The following is a 21,465-nucleotide window of genomic DNA, read 5'->3' as shown; positions in this document are numbered from 1 at the left end:
GGAGGATGGAGACCACGGGCTTCCTGGGGGGCAGGAAGCTTGCATGTGTTGTGTCACAGGTGGTGGCGGGCAATGGGGCTCCAGGTGAGGAGGTGAGAGGGCAAAGGATCAGAGCCACACGGCAGGGGGAGAGGGAAGAAGGCAACAAGAGGAAGGCTGATGGGCAGGTGGGTGGGGGCGGACTGACAGCAGACTGTTCCATCACAGAGCGCCACGGCCTGAGCCTACCCTCGGAGGCCACTGGACCCGCTGGTCACTTGGGCCCCCCAGCCCTCCGTTTCCTGTTTGGTGGCTGAGGTGCCCCTCCCCCACTGTCATCATGGCATCAGGGCAAGGTCACTGTCTAGGCTCCTCGTGGACCCAATGGACACTGCCCACTCAGCCCAGGCTCCCGGTCCAGGCCCTGGCAGTGGGCATGGCCTGCCCTGGTCCTCAGCTCTGCTCGTCCCGACTGCCCATACCACACCCCAGCTGTCCCTCCACGCTCCACGCAACGACCTCCACCATCCTCAGCCCCTGACTTTGTCCAACCAACACCCGCTGTCGGCCACCATGAATGCGCAGCCGGGAGAGGCTGCCCCCCAGGATGTGTACGCGGCCTCGGGCCAGCTGCCCCTTACTCCTGTCCAGTGCGTCCCCCTTGCTGGCCCTGCCCTGCCCACCGGGAGCCACCCCACTGCAGGCCACGGCCAAGAACGCCCTGCCTGACTCCACGCACCCCTCCCACCAGCACCCCCTTCAATTTAAACACGCTCAAGACTAAGGAGACCAAGCAGAAGCCTGAGGCCTGCCCTCACCCCCCACACCTGCCTGCCTGCCTGCCTGCTTGCACACTGGCGTACCCCTCCCTCACCCTGCCTGCCTGGACCTGACCTCAGGGCGCCTGGGACGCTTAGCCCCCAGCCCCCAGCACGCAGACAATGCTCTGCAGTGGCCCTTGCCCGCCTATTTGTTTCAAACTTGGAATTCTCTTGAAATGTGCACTAGACATCTAGAACATCAACCATTTCTTCATATTTACGACGCTCTGGTTCTGAAACCTCGCCGTTCTTCACGAGCGCTCGGGTAAAGGCGGGAACCGTGCACAAGCTTCCACCATCAACTCTGAAACAGCTGCTTGTCAGTATTTCCCTCAATTTCTGGAAGACGAAGCATTGCTAGAACAATATTCCTATTAAGTTGGCTGATGGCTACGGGCATCGGGGGCTCAGCTGGTTGAGTGGCCGACTCTTGACCTTGCAGTTCTTGGGACGGAGCCCGCGTCGGGCTCTGCACTGACAGCACGGAGCCTGCTTGGGACTCTCTCTCTCTCAAAATAAACATTAAAGAAAAAATTAGCCGAGAGGCACCTGGGTGGCTCAGTCGGTTGAGCATCTGACTTCTGCTCAGGTCATGATCTCACGATGCGTGGGTTTGAGCCCCACGTCGGGCTCTGTGCTGACAGCTCAACGCCTGGAGCCTGCTTCGGATTCTGTGTCTCCCTCTCTCTGGCCCTCCCCTGCTCACACTCCGTCTCTCTCTCTCAAAATAAATAAACATTAAAAAAAATTAGCTGGGGCGCCTGGGTGGCTCAGTCGGTTAGGCATCCGGCTTCGGCTCAGGTCATGATCTCACGGTCCATGAGTTCAAGCCCCGCGTCGGGCTCTGTGCTGACAGCTCAGAGCCTGGAGCCTGTTTCAGATTCTGTGTCTCCCTCTCTCTCTGCCCCTCCCCTGTTCATGCTCTGTCTCTCTCTGTCTCAAAAATAAATAAACGTTAAAAAAAAAAAAATTAAAAAAAAAAATTAGCTGACAGGTAAAAGGCACTCGCCAACCTTGATTTCTGTGACTTGGCCGAGACAGCTCCAAGTTCTCGCATCCCCTGAAGTGCAGGGTGCGGAGTGGAGAGCACCGAAGACTGAACCAGAGATGTCCGTGTGAAGCATCCTGACCTCTGACCACACCTGGGTTTTCCTGAGACTCGGTAGCCAGTCCCCACCTGGGACCCTGGCTCTCCTCAGCCGGGCTGCACAATGGGGCTCCTTCTGCCAACAGCTTCGCTTCTGTTTTTTTTTCCACTTTTCAGTTTCCTTTAGTTCAGGAATTTTCTTTCTTTGCTTTTTCTTTGGGTGGCTCATACCCTCCACGCATGTCTTTAGGACAGGCACAGCTCTGTCCACTCTCCCACGTGCTCACTCGAGTTCATCAATGTTTTTCCTAAGGTGCTTCTTGCCTGCTGTCATGGCAACACTGCTAGGAAACACCCCCCCCCCCCCCGCCCCGCCCCGGCCGGGGCAGTGTTGGCTGCCCTGGCAGCTTTGTGCAGACTCTGTACTCACCAAGAGAACGAGCACAGCCCAGACTCCGGGCACCTGTGTCTCTCTCCTCTGGTCTTAAAGCTCTGCCCACTTGGGGAAAACGTGGGTGAGGCATGGCCCACCAGCTGCCCCCATCTGACCAGGCCTGGCTCTGACTGTGGTGCGCGTTCACCTGCAGAGCAGGTCCCCGCAGCAGGGGGGAGCGGGGGGAGGGCCCTTCCCTCCAGCTACGTTCCCTGACACCCTGGGCACCAGGCCACGTGCTGCCCGGTGCCCCTGGAGACTTTTGCACAGCTCTGTACCCCTCCCCGGTGGTGCCTCCCCCGCCCCACCCTCTTGTGGCCATCTGCTCAGTGAGATGTCACCCCTGCCCACCCCCCTGCTTCCCCCACTCACCAAGGGGTAGAAAAACAGGGAGAAGCCAGCAGCAGCGAAGCACAAGGCCGGGCCCCTGAGGACGATGCCCAGGATGTGCTGCCGATACAGGGTCCTGTGGGTGGAGCTCTCTATCTGGGGGTTCAGGAGGTGGGGGAAGTGGAACGCGTACACCACGATCAGCGCCTGTGGGAGCGGCAGGATGCAGGGCCCGGGCAGAGGCTTCTGGCCAGTAACCCCTCCCACCCGTGGACATGAACAGGTGCCTCAGGGGTGGGGACCCCAGAGAAGAAGGTTCGGCTGGGAGGCTCCCCACGGGGTGTCCTGGAGGGTGGGGAGAGGGGACAGGAGCCTTTGCTCTGCTCCTGGGGCCGTGTGTGGGGGGGTCTCCGGGACCCTGCCCCACCAGATGAGTGCCTCAGGACACTGGGCGGCCCCCTGCCTCTCTCCCTCCGTGTCGCTACGGGAGTCCGGGCTCGAAAAGCCTCTGGATCCGTCCTGCTGCAGCCTGCGGCTGGGGGCCTCTGGCAGCCGCTCTGCACGGCTCTCACTGCGGCCGACACGCCACATCCTACACGTGTGCACAGTGTGTGCTCCAGGAAAACAAGTGTATGGGGAGGGGGAGGCGGGCTGGGGTGTCCTACCTGCACGGCCCCGATGGCGATCACACACATACAGAACAAGAAGATGCCCAGAGGCACCTCCGGGAAGGTCACCATTAAGGAAAACTGCAGCCAAAGAGACAAGACAAAACCAGGCTGTGCAGGGCCCTGCTGTGCCTGAGGCGCGCCGTGCACTCAGTGACAGAGCGGTCCGGGGTGGTAGCAGACCCGGAGCAACCCACAGAATGCTTTGAGCCTTTAAAGCTGCAACGTTCTCACTTTCACGAAGGATGCTCTGACGCACGGCCCTGCATGCCCAGACCACTGTTCGGTCAGGACTGACAGGGAGTGCGGGCAGGCGCAAACAGGGGGAGGCCAGGCTGTGGAAGAGCCCCTGGGGGAGGCGATGTGGGGGCCGCAAGTTGGGGAGGAACCCGGGACGGCAGGAGGCGGTGAGGTGGGGGCCGTGCAGGGGCCGGGGGCAGGGGTGTGGAAGCGATGCCGCTCGCTGGACCCTCAGTGGCCAAGCTGGTGTCTCTGCCATCGTAGTCCCTGCTGGGGGCCCCTGGAAGCCTCTCCCCCTTCAAACGGCCTGGAGACCCCAGGTGTGTCCCACCCCTAGAGCAGACCCGACTGCCACTGGCTCCCCTGGAACTTTCTCTCCTCTTTGCAACTCTGTGGTCGGGCCTCGGGCCACCCGGCTGGTCTGAGAGTTTCTGAGGAGGGAGCATCCCGGGTCGAGTCCCCTTGCCCAGGGGAGGGCAGGCTGGACCCAGGGGGCAACTGCAGGGTACTTACAGTGAAAGGTAGGAAAGTGATGGTCATCATGCAGGCCTAGGAAGGAGGAGGAAGGAGAGAGCTGAGGGTTAAGGAGGGAAGGCAGGCAGGCCACCCCAGGTGTCCTGCAGGCCCTGCCGCCCAGGGGGGCCTCTGGCAGTGCCGCCGCCCCAGAGGCAGATCACTGTACGACTCCTAGACCCCAAGGAAGCTCAGCTCATGCCCTCACGGTGGAACAAAGAAGGGAGGGGGCCCATGTGTCGGCAGTGCCTGTGGGAGGATGTGTGAGGAGTCCAGGAGTGGGGGGCGGGGGGTGCCCAGGCTCTCAACACCAGAGGCTCTAGAGGCTGAGCGCTTGCTTCCCTTCTCCGGGGAACACAGGATTACAAACATAATCGTTTCTCAAGAAATGAAAACGACTCACCAGGTTGAGCAAGGCAAGTGTGTCGTCTATCTTCCCAACAACCTGGAACAATCTAAACAACGTAAGGAAAACAGAAAGACATGCCATCAATCAGGTGGCTCTAATAGCATCACACGTTCCAGCATTTGAGGATTAGAAATATCATTAAAAAGGTCATTTTTAATCGAATTTAAGATACTACCCAGCGTACAAAGTTTGGAAGAGACTGAAAATACAAAGAAGAAAACCCAAGTTCCCTAGAAATCACACTGTTCACATTTCCACGAACTCTTCTGAGTCGACGCGCGTGGCTTCAGAGCTGGGATCACTGTGTAGAAACCAACGAGGCACGTGGTGGCTCTGGGGACAGTGTCTTCAGAGCCTGTGGAGCAGAGGACGCACCCCCCCCAGGAGGTGTCCCAAGTGCTCTGGGGTGTCCCTTGGCTGCCTGGGAGACTGGAAACCGGCAGGGGAGTCCTTCTTCTGGTCTTGTGCCCAAAGGCCACTTTTAAAAAAGGAAATCCTTCCAAGGATGTTATACACTTAACCTACTGAAACAGCCTAATTAACAGACAGATGGTTCTTATTTCAAGGCAGGAAATCATGAGCAGAAAACTAAACACAGAGAACGTGAGCAGAGCTCACCAAGGGTCAATGCAGGAGCTAGAAACAAAAATCTTTTTCCCTGCTCTCCTTGCCCTCCATGGAGTCCCCCTCCGAGGGGTCAGAGGACAAGGCCTTCTCCTGGGCAGGGCTCAGTGGGCCTCATTCCCCCCACCTGGGAGATCTGCATCTGGCCAGGGCGGGCTCTGGGGTCCCGCACTCCCCTACAGTCAGAGAAAGGGGTCATATCCCCCATGGACAGCAGCCCCACCGGCAACCCACTGAGCCTGGGGCAGATGGGCCCAGCCACCAGGGTCCTAGGTGGATCTGTGCCCACTCTGGGAACTCTGGCAGCAGGATGTGGCCTTTGACGAGCCAGTACACAAACAAGGTGCTGTGTGGCCCTGTCTGTGCCGCTGGAGTGACAGGGAGCTCAGCCACATCAGCCACAAGCAGGACCAGGCAGAGAGTGGCCGTGGCCCCCCTCTTCACTCTGCGTGGACAGGGGAGCCCCTAAGCCTTTACAAAGGGACAACCGTCCCTACCAGAAACAGTCATTTTGCTAAAAGCAGGTGTGTAACGTGACATTAAAAAAAATGTTTTTCAAACGTTTATTTATTTTGAGAGAGCATGAGCAGGGGAAGGGCAGACAGAGAGGGAGAGGCACAGAGAATCCCAAGCAGACTCTGTGCTGTCAGCGTGAGCGTGACTTGGGGCTCAAACTCACGAACCGTGAGATCGTGACCTGAGCTGAAATCAAGAGCCGGACGCTCAACCGACTGAGCCGTCCAGGCGCCCCTAAAATGTCAGACGTTTTTACTGCCAGCGCCAGTGTGTGGACAGCTCCCAGGTCTCCCTGTGTACCCACCGTCCCCCAAGCAGGGGCATTTCCTCAGCAAGGGCTCGCACCATACCCCAACCCTCTCCCCGGGAGCCAGCCTGCCTGCCTGGGTTGGGGGTCAGGGGTCCCCTTGCAGCTTGGGGCCCTGTTCCTGTCAGACCCTCAGGAACCTTCTCCTTCTTAAGAGAAAGCTCTGGCTTGGGAGCGTGCACCCTGTAGCCTCTTCCTCCTTGCCGGAGCCCCAGGACCGGGCAGAGGGACCTGAGCACAGTGCTGCGGCGTTGCAGGGGTGCACGGGGCAGTCAGCTTGCAGTCCTTTCCCTGCCCGGTCCTGTGTGCGTGCCCACGCAAGTGTGTTATCCTGTGTCATCATCCCAGGCCCTGTTGTCACGTGGAGAGGAGGGTGCAGAGGCCTGCAGCCAGAATCTGGGGTGAAGTGGGGCCTGCTGACCCAGGAAATGAGGGAGGGGCCACCAGACACCCTGAGAACGGGTGTCTTATCGGTGCCCTGAGCACACGCCTGCTGCCATGCTGACCCCGGACAGGTTGGGGCCTGCACCCTCTGGGCACACGCACTGAGTGAGCCACAGACATGTGGACCTCAGCCCAGAAAAAGCCCCCAGCCTGACTCTGTACCTTGTATGTGCTGCCCAGGCCACAGTCACAATGAGAAACGTCATCAGGTAGACAGCAATCCTGGTTGCTAGAAGTCTCTGTATACTTTTGTCAAACTGGAGGAACAGAAAAGCATCACCATCAGAGACCACTTCAGTCCATGGCACCCAGCGGCCCCGTCCAAGGTGCCGAGTCCCCAGGGCCTCTGAAGGGTCTGGTGGTTCCCACCTCCCCTTCTGGTTCAGCCTCTACCCCAGCCCACCCTGAGGCTCCTCTTCTGGGTAGCCTCCCCGCCTCCCCGCTGCACAGCACCAATGCCCCGTGTCCCGTCGTGCGTATCTGGGGATGCCCCGTGTCCCGTCGCGCGTATCGGGGGATGCCCTGCATCCCGCTGTGCGTATCTGGGGACCTGGTGTGGAGCTCCCGACGCGCCAGCTCTTGGGGCAGAGAGTCTTTGCCGGGCATTCCCGGGCCAGCACAGGGCGCCAAGCGCACTGCAGGTAACCGATTCTGAAACAGCTGTGAAGCCTGGTGAGGTCGCGGTGCGCCTCGCCCTGGTCAGAAGGGACTCGCAGGTGCAGTGGGGAAACAGAACCGGGCTCAACACAAAGCTGGGACCCTTGGAATCGCAAGATGGGATGTGATGCTTTGTCAGCAAAAGCTCAAAGTGGAAAACTGACCGTGTTACCACTTTCGCTGGTTTTCTACTTGCATCAGGGGGTCTCACCCAGGCCCTCGCTATCTCACCGAGGACTCACAGCTTTTGACTTGCCGGGTTTCCCGCCCTTGACTAGTCTTTCCCTCCACACGGGGAGGAGCGCCTGCTGGCTGACACCTCCTTACGGCCCTGGGCTCCCAGAAGGAGTCCCCGGACCACCGCACCACCTTCTGGCTCGGTTCGTGCACACGGAGACCTCACAACAAGGTGCCGCTCTCCAAGAAGACGGGCCCAGTGCAGACAACTGGGGACAGTTTGTCCAGACACCTCCCCGTGTCACCTCCCGGCATCTCCTGCTCGCACAGCCATACCCCTCGTGACAGTGGCAGCACTGAGGTCTCCGACCCGGCACGAGTGTCCTCCACAGGCGTTCTGGAGCTGGTGCCGTCAGGCGGGTGCCCCGGCCCTCCCTCCCCCCAGCTGCTGGCTGGGTGCTGGCTGCTGGTTCCAGGCTAGACCCGCATTCCCATTTCCTTCTCCTCAAGACCCTACCAGGGGTGCCGTTGCCTTCCCACACATGACGCGGCTCTTTTGACTCCCAACAGCACCCTGGCTAAGCGGGCCAGCCCCGGAGCCCAGCGCCCTGCTGTGCTGCGGGGCCTGACAGACCCGGCACCTCACATCCTCCGTCCCCTGAGACTGAACAACACCCCCGTCAACTGAGGGGCTGAGCGAGGCACACTGGCGCACGCACGATGCCCAGGGACTTTCAGGCATCTTCCCAAATCTGAGGGAATACGCCACCACCTAACTTACAGGACAGAGATGTTCCAAGTTGGCTATAAAGGGGAAACTGCTTCAGAGAACCTGTTTCCCACTTACTTCATGAGAAAAACCCCGTGTCCCTGTGCTTCAGGGAGGCCCGGCTGGGAGCATCTCCCCTTGCCTCCTGAACGTGTAGGAGGGATGCTCTGGGGGTGACAGGGTACAGGTCTCCATGCCAACCAGAAGCTTGTTGGGCTGCCGGACCTTCCGTCCTCGGCCGACCCCCAAGCTCACTTCAAGGGCACTGCCTCTGTCTGCAGGCCAAGGTTGGGGCCGACCAGGGCTGCTGAGGGAAGAAGACCTGGTCCCACCCCTCCCAGCCAGGCACATGTTGGGTGGAGCCTAGAAGCGGGCTCGTGGACCGAGTCTTCTGTAAGCTCACCCTCGATGCCTCAGAGCACCGTTCCCAAGTACCTGTTCTGGGGAGATCTCCGTGTGGGTCACAGGCAGGATCTACGAGAGCAAACACACAAAAAGAGCCATGGGACGTTGCTTGGGCTGTGCAGAGACCACCCCTCGAATGACGTGGTGTCGGGGACTCGGGCCAGTGCTGGACTGCTTCCCCCACCCGTCCAGCTGCCCAAATGGCTGACGGACCCCAGGACACTGCCGAGACAGGGCAGGGTCTATGCTGGGCTGAGCTCTACCAGAAGGCTGTCTGGAGAGGGTGTGGCCAGGGGCCCTGAAGGGAGAGGAGGCTTGGGGGGGGGGGGGGCGCGGCACACGGACCATCACAGTGGCGATGATGGACAGGAGCGCATCACTGAAGCTGAGCATGCGTTGTGAGTGCTGGATCCCGTCGGCGGTGTCCTCGCCCCCTGTGCCTGCGGGGGAGTCTCCCTGCGTGCGGCGGGCCGGCTCTGGGGTCTGCGGCCCGGACATGGTGGGGCCTGGGAAGAAGCACAGCTCTGAGCAGGCCAGAGTGCTCCTGGGGGGCCTACCCCTGCCAGCTTCAGTGGTGGCAGACACAGGGCGGACCCGTGGCCGGAAGGACCCACCCTGAGGGGCAGGAAGGGTCCCTGCCACGCTGTCCTCTCCCAGGAACCCCGGTATTTCCAGCTGGCAGGAAGAGCACCTCCTCACTGCTGAGCACTGTCATCTGGGAGCCATGCTCTGTGCCTGTCCCCCCCGCGCCCCGGAAGTGGGAGAAACGAGAAGGCACACACACATGATGGGTGTTCCATCCGCTGTGTCACCGCCTGAAACCCCTGACCCCAACACCAGACACTGTGCCGTTAGACACTTTCGTCCTAAACATGGGGTGTTCTCCCATCTAAGTACCAACCAGATGTGGGAGAGAGGGGACAGGTGTCTCTGTCTTCTGTGAGGACACAGCGAGAAGGCGGCCGTCTGCAGGCAGCCACCTTGACCTCAGACTTCCAGCCTCCAGAACCGTGAGAACGAAACGTCCGTCGTGTAAGGCCCCAGCCCGTGGGCTTTTGTGAGGGTGGCCCGAGTGACCGACACAGGAAGTGAAGCGAAACAGAGCTACGTGTATAAAACCCAGAAACACGATGTTGAGAGGAATAAATGATGCCGCAAGAAGATACACATGCTATTATACCACTTATGTAAACGTTTAAAACACACTGACCATCTGCTCCCCTTGTGATCACACACTCGCACAGTAAGATGATGAAAACATACGCAATAACAGCACTCACCAGCTCAGGACAGCCCTGTGATCACCTGGGCGGGGATGGGGGGGTGGGTTTGCGGGGGCTGGGCTGGGAACGGGGCTGCAGCCGCATCAAGAAGGCATCTGTTACTTTACTCGCTGCTTACAGCTTAGACACAGTAGAGGGCACCCCTTCCGGGGTGCAGTTCTACCAACCGTTGACAACTGTACACAGGTGTGTAACCAGGACCTCAATCACAAAGCAGTTCTGTCCCCAAGCAGGCCCTCTGTGGTCCAGCCTTCCTTTCCTCCACCCCAAACCCGGGCCACCACTGTGCTTCCTGCTACCGTCAGCAGTAGTGACCCAGCAATGGGACAATAATCTGCCCTTTCCAGACTGTCCCATAAACAGACTCACAATCCACGGAATCTTGGGAGTCTGGCTTCTTTCACTTAGCATGATGCACTTGGGATTCACCCGTTTTGGGGGAGCACTGACATTTTTTTTATTGCCGTGTAGTTAATGCTACTGTACGGATAGACCCCTCTGTTCATCCAATCACTAGCTAGAAACGTGGGTTATTTCCAGTTTGGGGTGGCTATGAATAAAGGCACTGTAAATATTTGCACAGAGCCATTTGCGAAACATGTTTTTATTTCTCTTGAGTAAGCACCTCAGAATGTGTCTGCTGGGTAAACCGAGAGGCTGTACCGTTTGCACCCCCTACTGGCAGCACATGAAACTGCAACTTGTCCTCATTCTCCCCAGCGCTTAGTTTGGTAGTTTTTATTTCATTATTTTTTTAACTTTTTTTTTTTTTTTTTTTTTAAGAGAGAGAAAGAGAGAGCCAGCACACGCGAGCATGGGGGAGAGAGGCAGAGGAGACAAAATCCCAAGCAGGCTACACTCAGCGCAGAGCCTGACACAGCTCGATCCCACGACCCTGGGATCATGACCTGAGCCGAAATCAAGAGTTGGACACTCAACCAAGCCACCCAAGCACCCCTAGTTTGGCAGGATTAAAAAAAAATTAAACTCTTGAGTGGCTCAGTTGGTTGGGCGTCCGACTTCGGCCTAGGTCATGATCTTGTCATTCCCGAGCTCCAGCCCCGTGTCGGGCTCTATGCCTGGAGACTGCTTTGGATTCTGTGTTTCCCTTTCCCTCTCTCTACCCCCCCCCCACTCACGTGTGCGCTCCCACGCTCTCTCTCCAAAATAAACATTATAATTTTTAAAAAAATTAACCTTTTATTTTAGTTGTACTAAAAATGTGTATTATACCTTGTGTGGCATTTTCCTACTAATTGGGCATTTTCATGTGCCTTTTATCCGTGTATATTTTGTAGCAAAGTGTCTGTTAGAATCTTTTGTTCATTTTTGGGGGAAGTTATTTGTGTTAGTGTTGAGTTTTGAGAGTTCTTTATACATTCTGGTTAAAAGTTCTTTGTTAGATATGTAATTTGCAAATATTTGTTCATGGCCTGTGGCTTGTCTTCCATTCCCTTACCAATTTTTAAAACAGAAGTTTTATATTTTGATAAAGTCCAATTCATCAATTGTTCTTTCATGGATCATTCTTTTGATGTCATATCTAACAATGCTTTGCTTAACTCAAGATGACAAAGATTTCCTTATTTCTTCTAGAAGTTTTAGTGTTTTAGGTTTTAATTTCAGTGTACGATAGATTTGGGGTTAATATTTTTCAAGTTTATTTATATATTTTGAGACAGAGAGAAAGCACGAGTGGGGCAGGGGCAGAGAGAGAGAGGGAGGGAGAAGATCCCAAGCAGACCTTGAACTCACAAACCATGAGATCATGACTTGGGCCGAAGTCAGATGCTTAACCGACTGAGCCCCCCAGGAGCCCCCCAGCTTCATATTAAATCTTGAAATCTGGTAGAGTGAGTCTTCCAGCTTCGGTCTTCTTTTTCAAAATTGTTCTGATATTTTAGTTCTCTTTCGTTCACATGCTTCTGCTCACTGGGCCCCTTTTCACGGTTCCTCTAGGCAAAAAGATGGCAGTTTCTCTGAGTGTTTGCTGTCTATGCAGCAGCAGCAGCAACTCTCACAGCACAGCCCAACAGCGGGTGGCTGGCCTAGGGCCAAAGCCACGGGGAAAAGAGACTGAAAAGTAGAAAACTCACACTTGTGTGGGTCACTGCGCCGAGTTTCAACTACCCTCACCAATCTATCTGCACTCCATAGTTTTTCTTTTAGCATTTTGTCCAGGTTTTTACCTGTAATCAGCAGGAGAGAAAGCCTGTAGGTGGCTTATTCTGTCATGGCCAGCACTGAACTCTTAACACCTTACTTTTCAAAAGGGAGGGGGAAGAAAGAGGAGAGGGCAGAGGAAGGGGGGTTGGCAAGGAGAAAAAAAATCTGTGCTGAAAAAATAAGAGAAAAAGTAACATGTGTTTCTTTAGACACTAATTTTGGGAAACATGTCCATTACATTGTTTTTTAGATATTTTTGTATGTTTAAATTTTTAGATATTTTTGTATGTTTAAATTTTCATAAATTTTGTATGTTTAAATTAAAAAAAAATAGTTTTTTAAAAACCAGTAAATATTGAATATAGACACAAAAATTCTCAACAAAATGTGAACAAATGGAATCCAGCAATGTATTAAAAGGATTATATACCATGACCAAGTGGGATTTATTCCAAGAATGCAAGGTTGGTTTAAAATATAAAATTAATGACTGTAATATACCACATCAAAGGAACCAAAGACAAAAACTACACAATCATCTCAATAGATGCAGAAAAAGCATTTGACAAAATCCAACACCTCTTCATGATAAAAACGTTCAACAAATTAGGAACGGAAGTAAACTCTGTCAACCTAATAGATGGCATCTCCAGAAAACCCGCAGTTAACGTCACACTCAACAGCGGAAGACTGACCACGGCCTGCCCGCAATCAGGGATGAGACAACATGGTTCAACAGAAGGCTGCCAAGGTTTTAGCCATTTCTTAGGCAAGAAAATGAAATAGAAGGCATATACACTGGGAAGGAAGAAGTAAAACTATCTCTATTTGCAGAGGGTATGATTTTGCACAAAGAAAATCCTAAGGAATCCTTATAAGAAAACTATTAGATCAAATAAATGGGTTCAGCAAGGTTACAGCAAACAATATACAAATACCAACTGCATTTCTACACACTAGAAATGTATACAACCAGTCTGAGAATAAACTTAAGAAAACAATTACATTTATAATAGCATCAAAAACAGTAAAGAAATGAACAAAGGAAGCACAGAATATTGTTGAAAGAGATTAAAGAAAACTTAAATAAATAGAAATATATCCTCTGTTCATGGACTGGAAGACTTAATATTGTTAAGATGGCAATACTTCCCAAATTGATGTACAGATTAATTGCAGTCCCTATCAAAATTCCAACTACCTTCTACACGGAATTGACAAGCTGACCTTAAAATTCACATGGAAACTTGAGGAACCTTTGGCTATTTATGGAATAGCCAAAACAAGAAGAATAAAGTTGGAGGGCTCCCATTCTCAATTTCAAAACTTAGTACAAAGCTCTGGTAATCGACACGGGGCAGAACCGGCATAGAACACAGATTAATGGGCAGAGCTGAGAGTTCAGAAATAAACCACTCCATTTATGGTCAACTGGTGTTTGATAAGGCTGTCAAGACCACTCAATGGGGAAAGAACAATCTTTTCAACAAACGGTGCTGGGATAACTGGATATCCACATGTGAAAGAATGAATTTGGATCCTACCTCATACCACACACACAAATTAATTAAAAATGAATCAAAGACCTTAATATAAGAGCTAAACCCAGAGAGAAAATCTTCATGGCCTTGCACTTGGCAAAGGACTCTTAAATATGATACCAAAAGTACAAACAACAAGAAAAATAGAAATTGGAGTTCATCAAAATTTTTACTTTTCTGCCTCAAAGGACACTATTAAGAAATCGAAAAGACGAGTGGTGCCTGGGTGGCTCAGTCGGTTAAGCGTCCAACTTCCGCTCACGTTGGGCTCCCCCAAAACGGGTGAATCCCAGGTGCATCGTGCTAAGTGAAAGAAGCCAGACTCCCAAGATTCTGTGGATTGTGAACCCAACGTGAGGCTTGAACTCATGATCCTGAGATCAACTGACTGAGCCACCCAGGCGCCCCCATGAATTTTTTTTTAAGACAGAAAAGACTAAAGAATTTTAAAATCCTATGGGAATAGGAGGAGAAGCTGAAATTTCATGTCATAGGAGGTAACTGAAGGCTTACAGCCCTGTAGGGCATTATGCACTGTGCTAAGCACTGCAGGCAGAGATAAAAAGGACAATCAGCCAACAGTGCAGGAGACGAGCACATTAGGGTGCCATGGGAGCATGGAGTCTGGGAAAGCTCGCAGAATGGGACATGCTAGAGCTGAGTCTGCAAATATTGATGACAAATGACAACAATGAGAGTAAGTGACATTTATCAATTACTATGTGCCAAGACTTGTCCCACGTACTTTGTATGTAGAAGCTTTTAATCCTCAAACAATGCTGTAAGAATTATTGAAAGACAAAAAGGAACTGGGGACAGCTTGGTGTGCAGCCAAGTGCAGAGTTTGGTATGGCTGGAGCACCAAACTCAAACTAGGAGAAGCACCTGAAGTACGTTAGGACTAAATCCCAGACTCGTGTGTGCCTGTTCAGGAGTGCAGAAATTACCGTGAAGATTATGCACAGATTATGTGCTTTCTTTATAGGTCTGCTATATACGTACGTTCTGGGTATATCCACACGTGTGCACGCACGTATGTAAGATGTAGGTAAAGTTCATGCATTCCGGATATAAGTCCATTCCGTGATTTGTAAATACTTTCTCCGTTCTGGGTGGTCTTTTCATTCTCATGACACTATCCACCCATACACGTATTTATATACGTTTACGTATACGTATTAAATTTATAGGTTACTTAAAAACATATTTAAGTACACTCCGCATGCAATGTGGGGCTTGAACTCACGACCCTAAGATCAAGAGTCACAGGCTCCACAGACTGAGCCAGCTGGGTGCTCCTCATGGGCTGTGTTTTGGAGTAGTTTTAGATTTGTGGAGAAGTTGAGCGGAGAGTAGAGTTCCCACATATGCCCTCATCACCCTCCCTCCAGTTTCCCGTTATTAGCATCTCCCATTCGCGCGGTGCAGCTGGTGCAGCTGATGAGCCAATACTGACACCCCATCAGCCTAAGTGCCTCCCTCACAATGGGGCTCACTTCGTGTCGCAGTTCTACGGGTTTTGACCACACAGGACTTGTATCCACCATTATAACACCATTCAGAAGCTTCACTGCCCTGGAAATCCTGTCCTGCCCTAGTCATCCCTCCCTGCCCCAGAAGCCCCTGGCAACCACTCATCTTTTTTGTCCCCATAGTTTTCCCTTTTCCAGAGTGTCCTGTAGTTGGAACCATACACTGTGGGGCCTTCTCAGTCTGACTGCGTTCACCTACTTAAGAATGTCTTCAACGATATATTTTGAACTTCTCAATTTTGATGAAGTCCAGGTTAACTGTTTCTTTTGACTGTGCTTTAGTATCGTACAAAAATTCTCATACATCTTTTTAGAAATTTTATGGTTTCAGGTTTTACATTTAGATTTATGACGCTTTGAGTTAATTTTTGCATAATGCAAGATAATGGATTAACAATTTTTAACATACAATATCCAATTTTTTCAGCATCATTTTTTGAAAAGACTCCCTTTCCTTCAATTACTTTTATTCCTTTATCAAAAATCAACTGACCTTGGGGCACCTGGGGGGCTTTGTCAGTTGAGCATCCAACTTGATATTGGCTCAGGTTGTCATCTCGTAGTCATGAGATCGAGCCCCGGGTGGAGCCCTGCGTGGAGCAGGAAGCCTGCTTGAGATTTGCTCTCTGCCCCTCTCCCTTCAAAATAAATAAACATCTTAAAAAATCAATCGACCTTATATACACTTGTGGGCCAATTTCTGACTATTCTGTTGCATTGACCTACTTACGTATCTTAACACCACACTACTTTGATTACTGTGGCTTTATAAAAAGTATTGAAGTTAGGCAATGAAAGTCACATGATTTGAGGGGCGCTTGGGTGGCTCAGTCGGTTAAAGCATCTGACTCCGGCTCAGGTCATGATCTCGTGGTTCATGGGTTCAAGCCCCGCATCGGGCTCTGTGCTGCCAGCTGAGAGCCTGGAACCTGCTTCAGATTCTGTGTCTCCCTCTCTCTCTCTGCCCCTCCCCTGCTCATGCTCTGTCTGTCTCTGTCTCTCAAAAATAAAAACATTAAAAAAAAAGTCACAAGATTTGAACAAAGGTTCAAACTTGACTATTCTCCCTCCTCTGCAGTTCCAAATGAATTTTAGAAGCAGTGTGCCAATCTTTTCAAGAAGTCTGATGGGATTCCGACAGGAATTACACTGAATCTATAATCAATCTGAGAAGAATCAGTCTGAACAATACTGAATCTCCCAGTTTATGAATATGGTATACTCTCTCCATTTATTAAGGTCTTTAATTTCTCAGTCAAGTTTTTTAGTTTTCAGTGCACAAGTCTTATGTATCTTTTTTCAGATTTATCCCAAGCACTTAGCACTTAATACATTTTCTAAAGTTTAATATACTTTTAATATTATTTACTTAAGTAATCTCTATACCCAAAATTGGGCTCAAACCAAACCCATGACCCTGAGATGAAGAGTCGCACTCTCTTCTGACTGAACCAGCCAGGAACCCCAGCGTTTAATATTTTTTGATGCTGTTGTAAATGGCATTTCCCCCTAACTCCAACTTCCCATATTTGTTGCCAGTTATCTAGAAATAACGTGACTTATCTTTTGCATATTAATCTTGCACCCTGCAACCTTGCTAAACTCACTAGTTCTAGTAGCTTTCTGTAGATCCCACCCTCCTGAGGGTGACATTGCCCCTCAAGGAACATTTGGCAATGTCTGGAAGCATCTCTGGTTGTGACAAGTGACGTGTATTAATGGTATCTAGGGGATAGAGATAGGGTGCTGCTAAATGTCCAACAATGCACTAGACAATGGCACATCTTCACCCCAACAAGGAATCATCTGTCAATAGTACCAAGGTTGGCAAGTGAATGTGAATGATCGTGTCATCTTCCTAAATAAACTTACTCATTATTTTCAGTCTGGAAGCTTTTTCTTGCTCCAATACGCTGGCTAGAATATCTAGCACGATATGGAACAGAAGCGGTGAGACCTGACAACTTTGGCTTGTTAGGGTCCAGTCTTCCATCATTCTATACACCAGCTGTAGGTTTTTCATAACTGCTTTTATTATGTTGAGGACGTTTCATTTCATTCCTAGTATGCTAGCAGGTTTTTTTTTTTTTTTAAACCGGAATGGATGTTGGGTTTTATCATGTTTTTTTCTGTGTCTATTAAGATGATCCATGTAGTCTTTTTAACTGTTAATAGTGTAAATTATATTGATCAATCTCCAAATGCTAAGCTAACTTCGCATTCCTGGGAAAAACCTCACTTAGTCACGATGCAATATTCTTTTCATAGTGTTGGGATTCAACTTGCTAAAAAATGTTTTATTAAGTTTGAGGAAGAACACCTGCTCAAGAGAGTATACACACAAGCAGGGAAGGGCAGAAAGGGAGAGAGAGAATCCCAAGCAGGTTCCACTCTGTCAGCTCAGAGTCCGATGTGGGGCTCAGTCTCACAAATGGTGAGATCATGACCCAGTGCTACAAAGTGTTTTAAGGGGCACCTGGGTGGCTCAGTCAGTTAAGCGTCTGACTCTTGGTTTTGGCTCGGGTCATGTTTGTGAGTTTGAGCCCCGCATCGGCGTCCGCACTGACAGTGCAGAGCCCGCTTGGGATTCCCTCTCCCTCTTTCTGTTACTCCCCGAAGCAGGGGCTCGAAGTCATAAACCGTGAGATCATGACCTGAGCTGAAGTCAGATGCTTAAGCAACTGAGCCACCCAGGAGCTCAGCCACCCAGGAGCTCCTCTGTCATCGTTTCTCTTATTCATGTTATTAATCATTTGTCTGTTCTTTTTCTGGTTCCATATGACCAGGGATTTCTCTATTGTGTTGATCTTCTCAAATAATCAGCTTTTGCTTTCAGTGATTTTCTGTTTTTGTTTTCTATTTCATTGGTTTCCACTCTGACATTTATTATTTCCCTTTTTGTACTTGCTTTGGATTTCATTTGCTTATTATTCCTGTTTTTTAAGATGAATGCTGAAATTATTGGTTTGAGGCCTATCTTCTAGTCGCGTCTTGGCCACATTCCACAAATTTTAAAATGCTGCACGTTTATTTTCATTCACTTCAAAATTCTAATTTTCCTTCTGATTTCTCCTTTGACCCATGGGTAATTTAGAAATGAGTTATTAGCTTCTAAATATTCAGGTTTTCCAGATATCTATTACTGATGTCTAAATTTCATTGTGGTCATAGAGCATAATTTTTTTTTTTAAGTATTTTGGAGGAGAGTACAAGTGGGGGGCAGGGACAGAGGATCTGAAGTGGGCTCTGAGCTGACAGGCTGACAGCAGCGAGCCCGATGTGAGGCTTGAACTCACAAACTGTGAGATCATGACCTGAGCTGAAGTCAGATGCTCAACCGACTGAGCCACCAGGTGCCCCAGAACATACTTGTTTTGTAGCCCAGAATATTATCCATTTTGGTAAATGTTCTTCACATATACACTTGAAAATGTATATTTTGCTGGTATCGTGTAAAGTGTTCTACAAATGTCCATTAGGTCAAGTTGGCTGATGGTATCATTCAACTATACTCTTGGTGATTTTCTGATACTTGTTCTATCATTTATTAAGATAGGGGTATTGAAATCGCCAGCTACAATCTACAACTTAATTTACAGTTGGGTTTTGTTAAAAAAAAAAAAACAACCTGGTTTTGCTTCATGTATTTTAAAGTTTTATTATTAGATGCAAAACCGTTTAGGGTTATAATGTCTTTTTGATGAATGTACCACTTCATCATTATGACACGATCCTCTTTTTTTAAAGAGTTTTTTTTCTTAATATTTAGTTAGTCTGGGACAGCGCAAGCAGGGAAGGGGCAGAGAGAGGGGGACAGAGGATCCGGAGCGGGCTCTGTGCTGACAAGCTGACAGCAGCGAGCTTGAGGAGGGGCCCGAACTCACAAACCGTGAGATCATGACCTGAGCTGAAGTCGGATGCTCAACCGAGTGAGCCACCCAGGAGCCCCAAAAGAGTTCTTTTTTTAATGTTTATTTTTGAGAGACAGAGAGTGAGTGGGGGAGGGGGCCGAGAGAGAGGGAGACACAGAATCGGAAGCAGGCTCCAGGCTCTGAGCTGTCAGCACAGAGCCCGACGCGGGACTCAAACCCACAAACCGTAAGACCCTGACCTGAGCCAAAGTCGGATGCTCAACTGACTGAGACACCCCAGGAGCCCCATGAAATGATCCTCTTGATTTCGGACAGTATTCTTTGTTGTGAAATCTACAGAGAAATGGGCTTGCAGATGAAGACATAAATTCAGTTTTAGACACGGGTATGAGGGGAGATGTGGAGCGACAGGTGCCTAAGAGCCCAGGAGGGAAGCGTGGCGCGGAGACAGGTTAACAGTGTTGTTACCCCAGTGCCTGTGCAGTGTCAGTGTATCGAGGTGCTCCGCAAGAATTCACGAAATAAGCAGTCTGAGCAAACGGTGGTCTCCAGGGCAATTCCATCATCTAGAAATCTCCACCTGATCCTAGGTCACGTGAGGATCAACTCATGGCCTCCAAATTCAAAGGAACCCTCGAACTCTCAGCTTTCCAGTGACTTGTGTCCTAGGGTTACCCCAGCAGCTCTGTTGGATCTTTTCCACGCTGCTCAAACCTCGGCTCTCTCACCTCCCTTCTCCTTTTCCGCAGGCGTTTAGTCTTCCTCGTTCAGTGAGAACAGAAGCCATCAGAGAATCCCTTCACTTGCGACAAACACGTAGCGTTTATCACCTACGCCGTCACCTGTGTCCACGATGCAAAGCGTCTTCTTACGGCCCTACGTTCTGGACGTCCTTCCCCTCCTACCTTCTGGAGGGCTTTCGTCATTATTCCCCTTCCTCTGCACCAGCAAACTTCCTCCGCTGGCTCCCTCCTGCCAGCTTCCAGCAGCTCGAGGGGCTCCCATCTGAAGGCCCCCCACCCCCACTTCTGGAGTCGCCTCCACTCTCCACCCCTCTTCACCCCTCTCGTTTCTTTTTTCCTGCACCTATCGTGACCTGCAGCTTCCACCCCAACAGTCCACCGAAGCCATTCCTGACACCGTCACCAAGGTCACCTCATCGTTGCCAAACCCGGAGGAAATCTTGTGTTTTTCGATTGGACTTTTAAATGGCTTTTTGCCCCTGGAGACGTCTTTCCGTGACTCCCATGACACAACGCTCCTGCCTGCGGTTTTCTCCCCGCGTCCCTGGCGGCTCCTTGCCCACAGGCTGCTCTGTGCTCTGAATGTTCTAACACCTTCCTGCCCGCCTACGGCTCTGCTCCCTTCGGCTCTTAAGACCGCCAACTGCCAGCGACGAGCCGAGGACGTCCCAGCACCCGTCCCTAGCGAGGCTGCTTTCCTGAGCCCGACCCTCGCGATCCGCCACCAGACAAACGCCCTGAGTGGAAAAGCCACGACGTGGGCGGAATCCTAGCGGCAACACCCCTTGGCCTTGGCCAAGTAACGATACCGTCGGGCATGTTTCCCGTGCCCAGAAACAGGCCGCAGGGCGGGGAGTGACCATGTGGTGCCTTCTTGTCTGAGGTCCCGCAGGAGCGTTAAAACAAGCCACCACAGGGGCGCCCGGGGGGCTCAGCCGGTTAAGCGGCCGACTCGGGCTCAGGTCGTGATCTCACAGTTCGTGAGTTCGAGCCCCGCGTCGGGCTCTGTGCTGACAGCTCGGAGCCTGGAGCCTGCTTCACATTCTGTGTGTGTCTCTCTCTCTACCCCTTCCCTGCTCAGTCTCTGTCTCAAAAATCAGTAAACATTAAAAAAAAAAAAAAAAAAAAGCCACTACGTACAGGCCGGCACGGTGTGAACTAAGCCCCTGAGTCCCGTTCGTCTGGAAACACAATTTTAGTAACTTGAAATCGCAGAGAACTGAGACGCGGATTCCAGGCCGACGATGAACACAGCGGGGGCTGCAACCTTCAACGCCTCCACGAACCAGCCAGGTGACACAAAGAGCCAAGCGGGCCAGGCAAACGCTGGTGTCTTACCTCAGGGGGCAGCTCTGGGTGAGTGGTGACACTCGGGGTCTGGGTCCAAGGCTGCCACATCGGATTTTCCTACAGACGCTGGCAAACTGTTGCGTGCGTGTCTGTGTGTGTGTGTGTGTGTGTGTGTGTTTAACTTAAGTTTTTCAGTCTTCCGGTAGCAACCACCTCGTTCTTTTAAAAAAAAACACTTACTGTGGACTCCCCGCCACGGCAAGCCGGGAGCGTGCCGGGGGCTCGCCCTCGTACTCACGACACGCCGCGGGAGATTTCCACCTCCAAGAGGCAGAACTGAACGTTGCTCGAGCGTTCCCCGACACCCGCCCGCGGCCCGCAAGCCCCTCGCACGCGCCGCGCACCCCCGCGGGACTGCCCACGCAGGGGGCGGCCGCGCTCACTCGAGCCAGAGCGCCCTGCGAAGCAGCCTCCGCAGAAACGACCGCGTGGGAGTGGGGAACCGTCAGGGCCCGGGCCCGCAGCCGGACTACCTGCGCTCGGTCGCCGCGGCCACTGTCACGCGCGTCTGCGCTCCGGTCGGCGAGGCGCCCGAGCCGGACGGTCGCAAGCTGCTCACGAGACCCGCGGCGCCGCGCAGGCGCGCTCTGCCACCAGCG

At 51.8% G+C, this 21,465-nt stretch overlaps 1 protein-coding gene across 3 annotated transcripts in view; it reads right to left on the bottom strand.

The window, feature by feature from the left end:
• The window catches only part of TMEM175 (transmembrane protein 175), a 26,716-nt gene extending 5,251 nt beyond the window's left edge, over positions 1 to 21,465 (bottom strand). The window contains exons 1-8 of one of the 3 annotated variants that reach the window (XM_078446392.2): positions 21,340 to 21,464; positions 8,725 to 8,885; positions 8,410 to 8,448; positions 6,534 to 6,628; positions 4,475 to 4,526; positions 4,072 to 4,107; positions 3,316 to 3,399; positions 2,693 to 2,857 (exon numbers count right to left, since the gene is read on the bottom strand). In XM_078446392.2, the coding sequence (XP_078302518.2) occupies positions 2,693 to 2,857; positions 3,316 to 3,399; positions 4,072 to 4,107; positions 4,475 to 4,526; positions 6,534 to 6,628; positions 8,410 to 8,448; positions 8,725 to 8,877 (624 nt within the window). In that variant the 5' untranslated portion in view covers positions 8,878 to 8,885; positions 21,340 to 21,464. Of the gene's footprint in view, positions 1 to 2,692; positions 2,858 to 3,315; positions 3,400 to 4,071; positions 4,108 to 4,474; positions 4,527 to 6,533; positions 6,629 to 8,409; positions 8,449 to 8,724; positions 8,886 to 20,854; positions 21,269 to 21,339 lie in introns of those variants that run through there. The other 2 variants (XM_078446393.2, XM_081795456.1) reach the window with 2 other exon arrangements.

The sequence above is a fragment of the Panthera onca genome, chromosome B1, assembly GCF_046562875.1.
Source record: "Panthera onca isolate mPanOnc1 chromosome B1, mPanOnc1 haplotype 2, whole genome shotgun sequence".
NCBI lineage: Eukaryota > Metazoa > Chordata > Mammalia > Carnivora > Felidae > Panthera > Panthera onca.
Note: the sequence above shows the minus strand (reverse complement) of the source record. Positions and strands in the feature narration are given on the sequence as shown.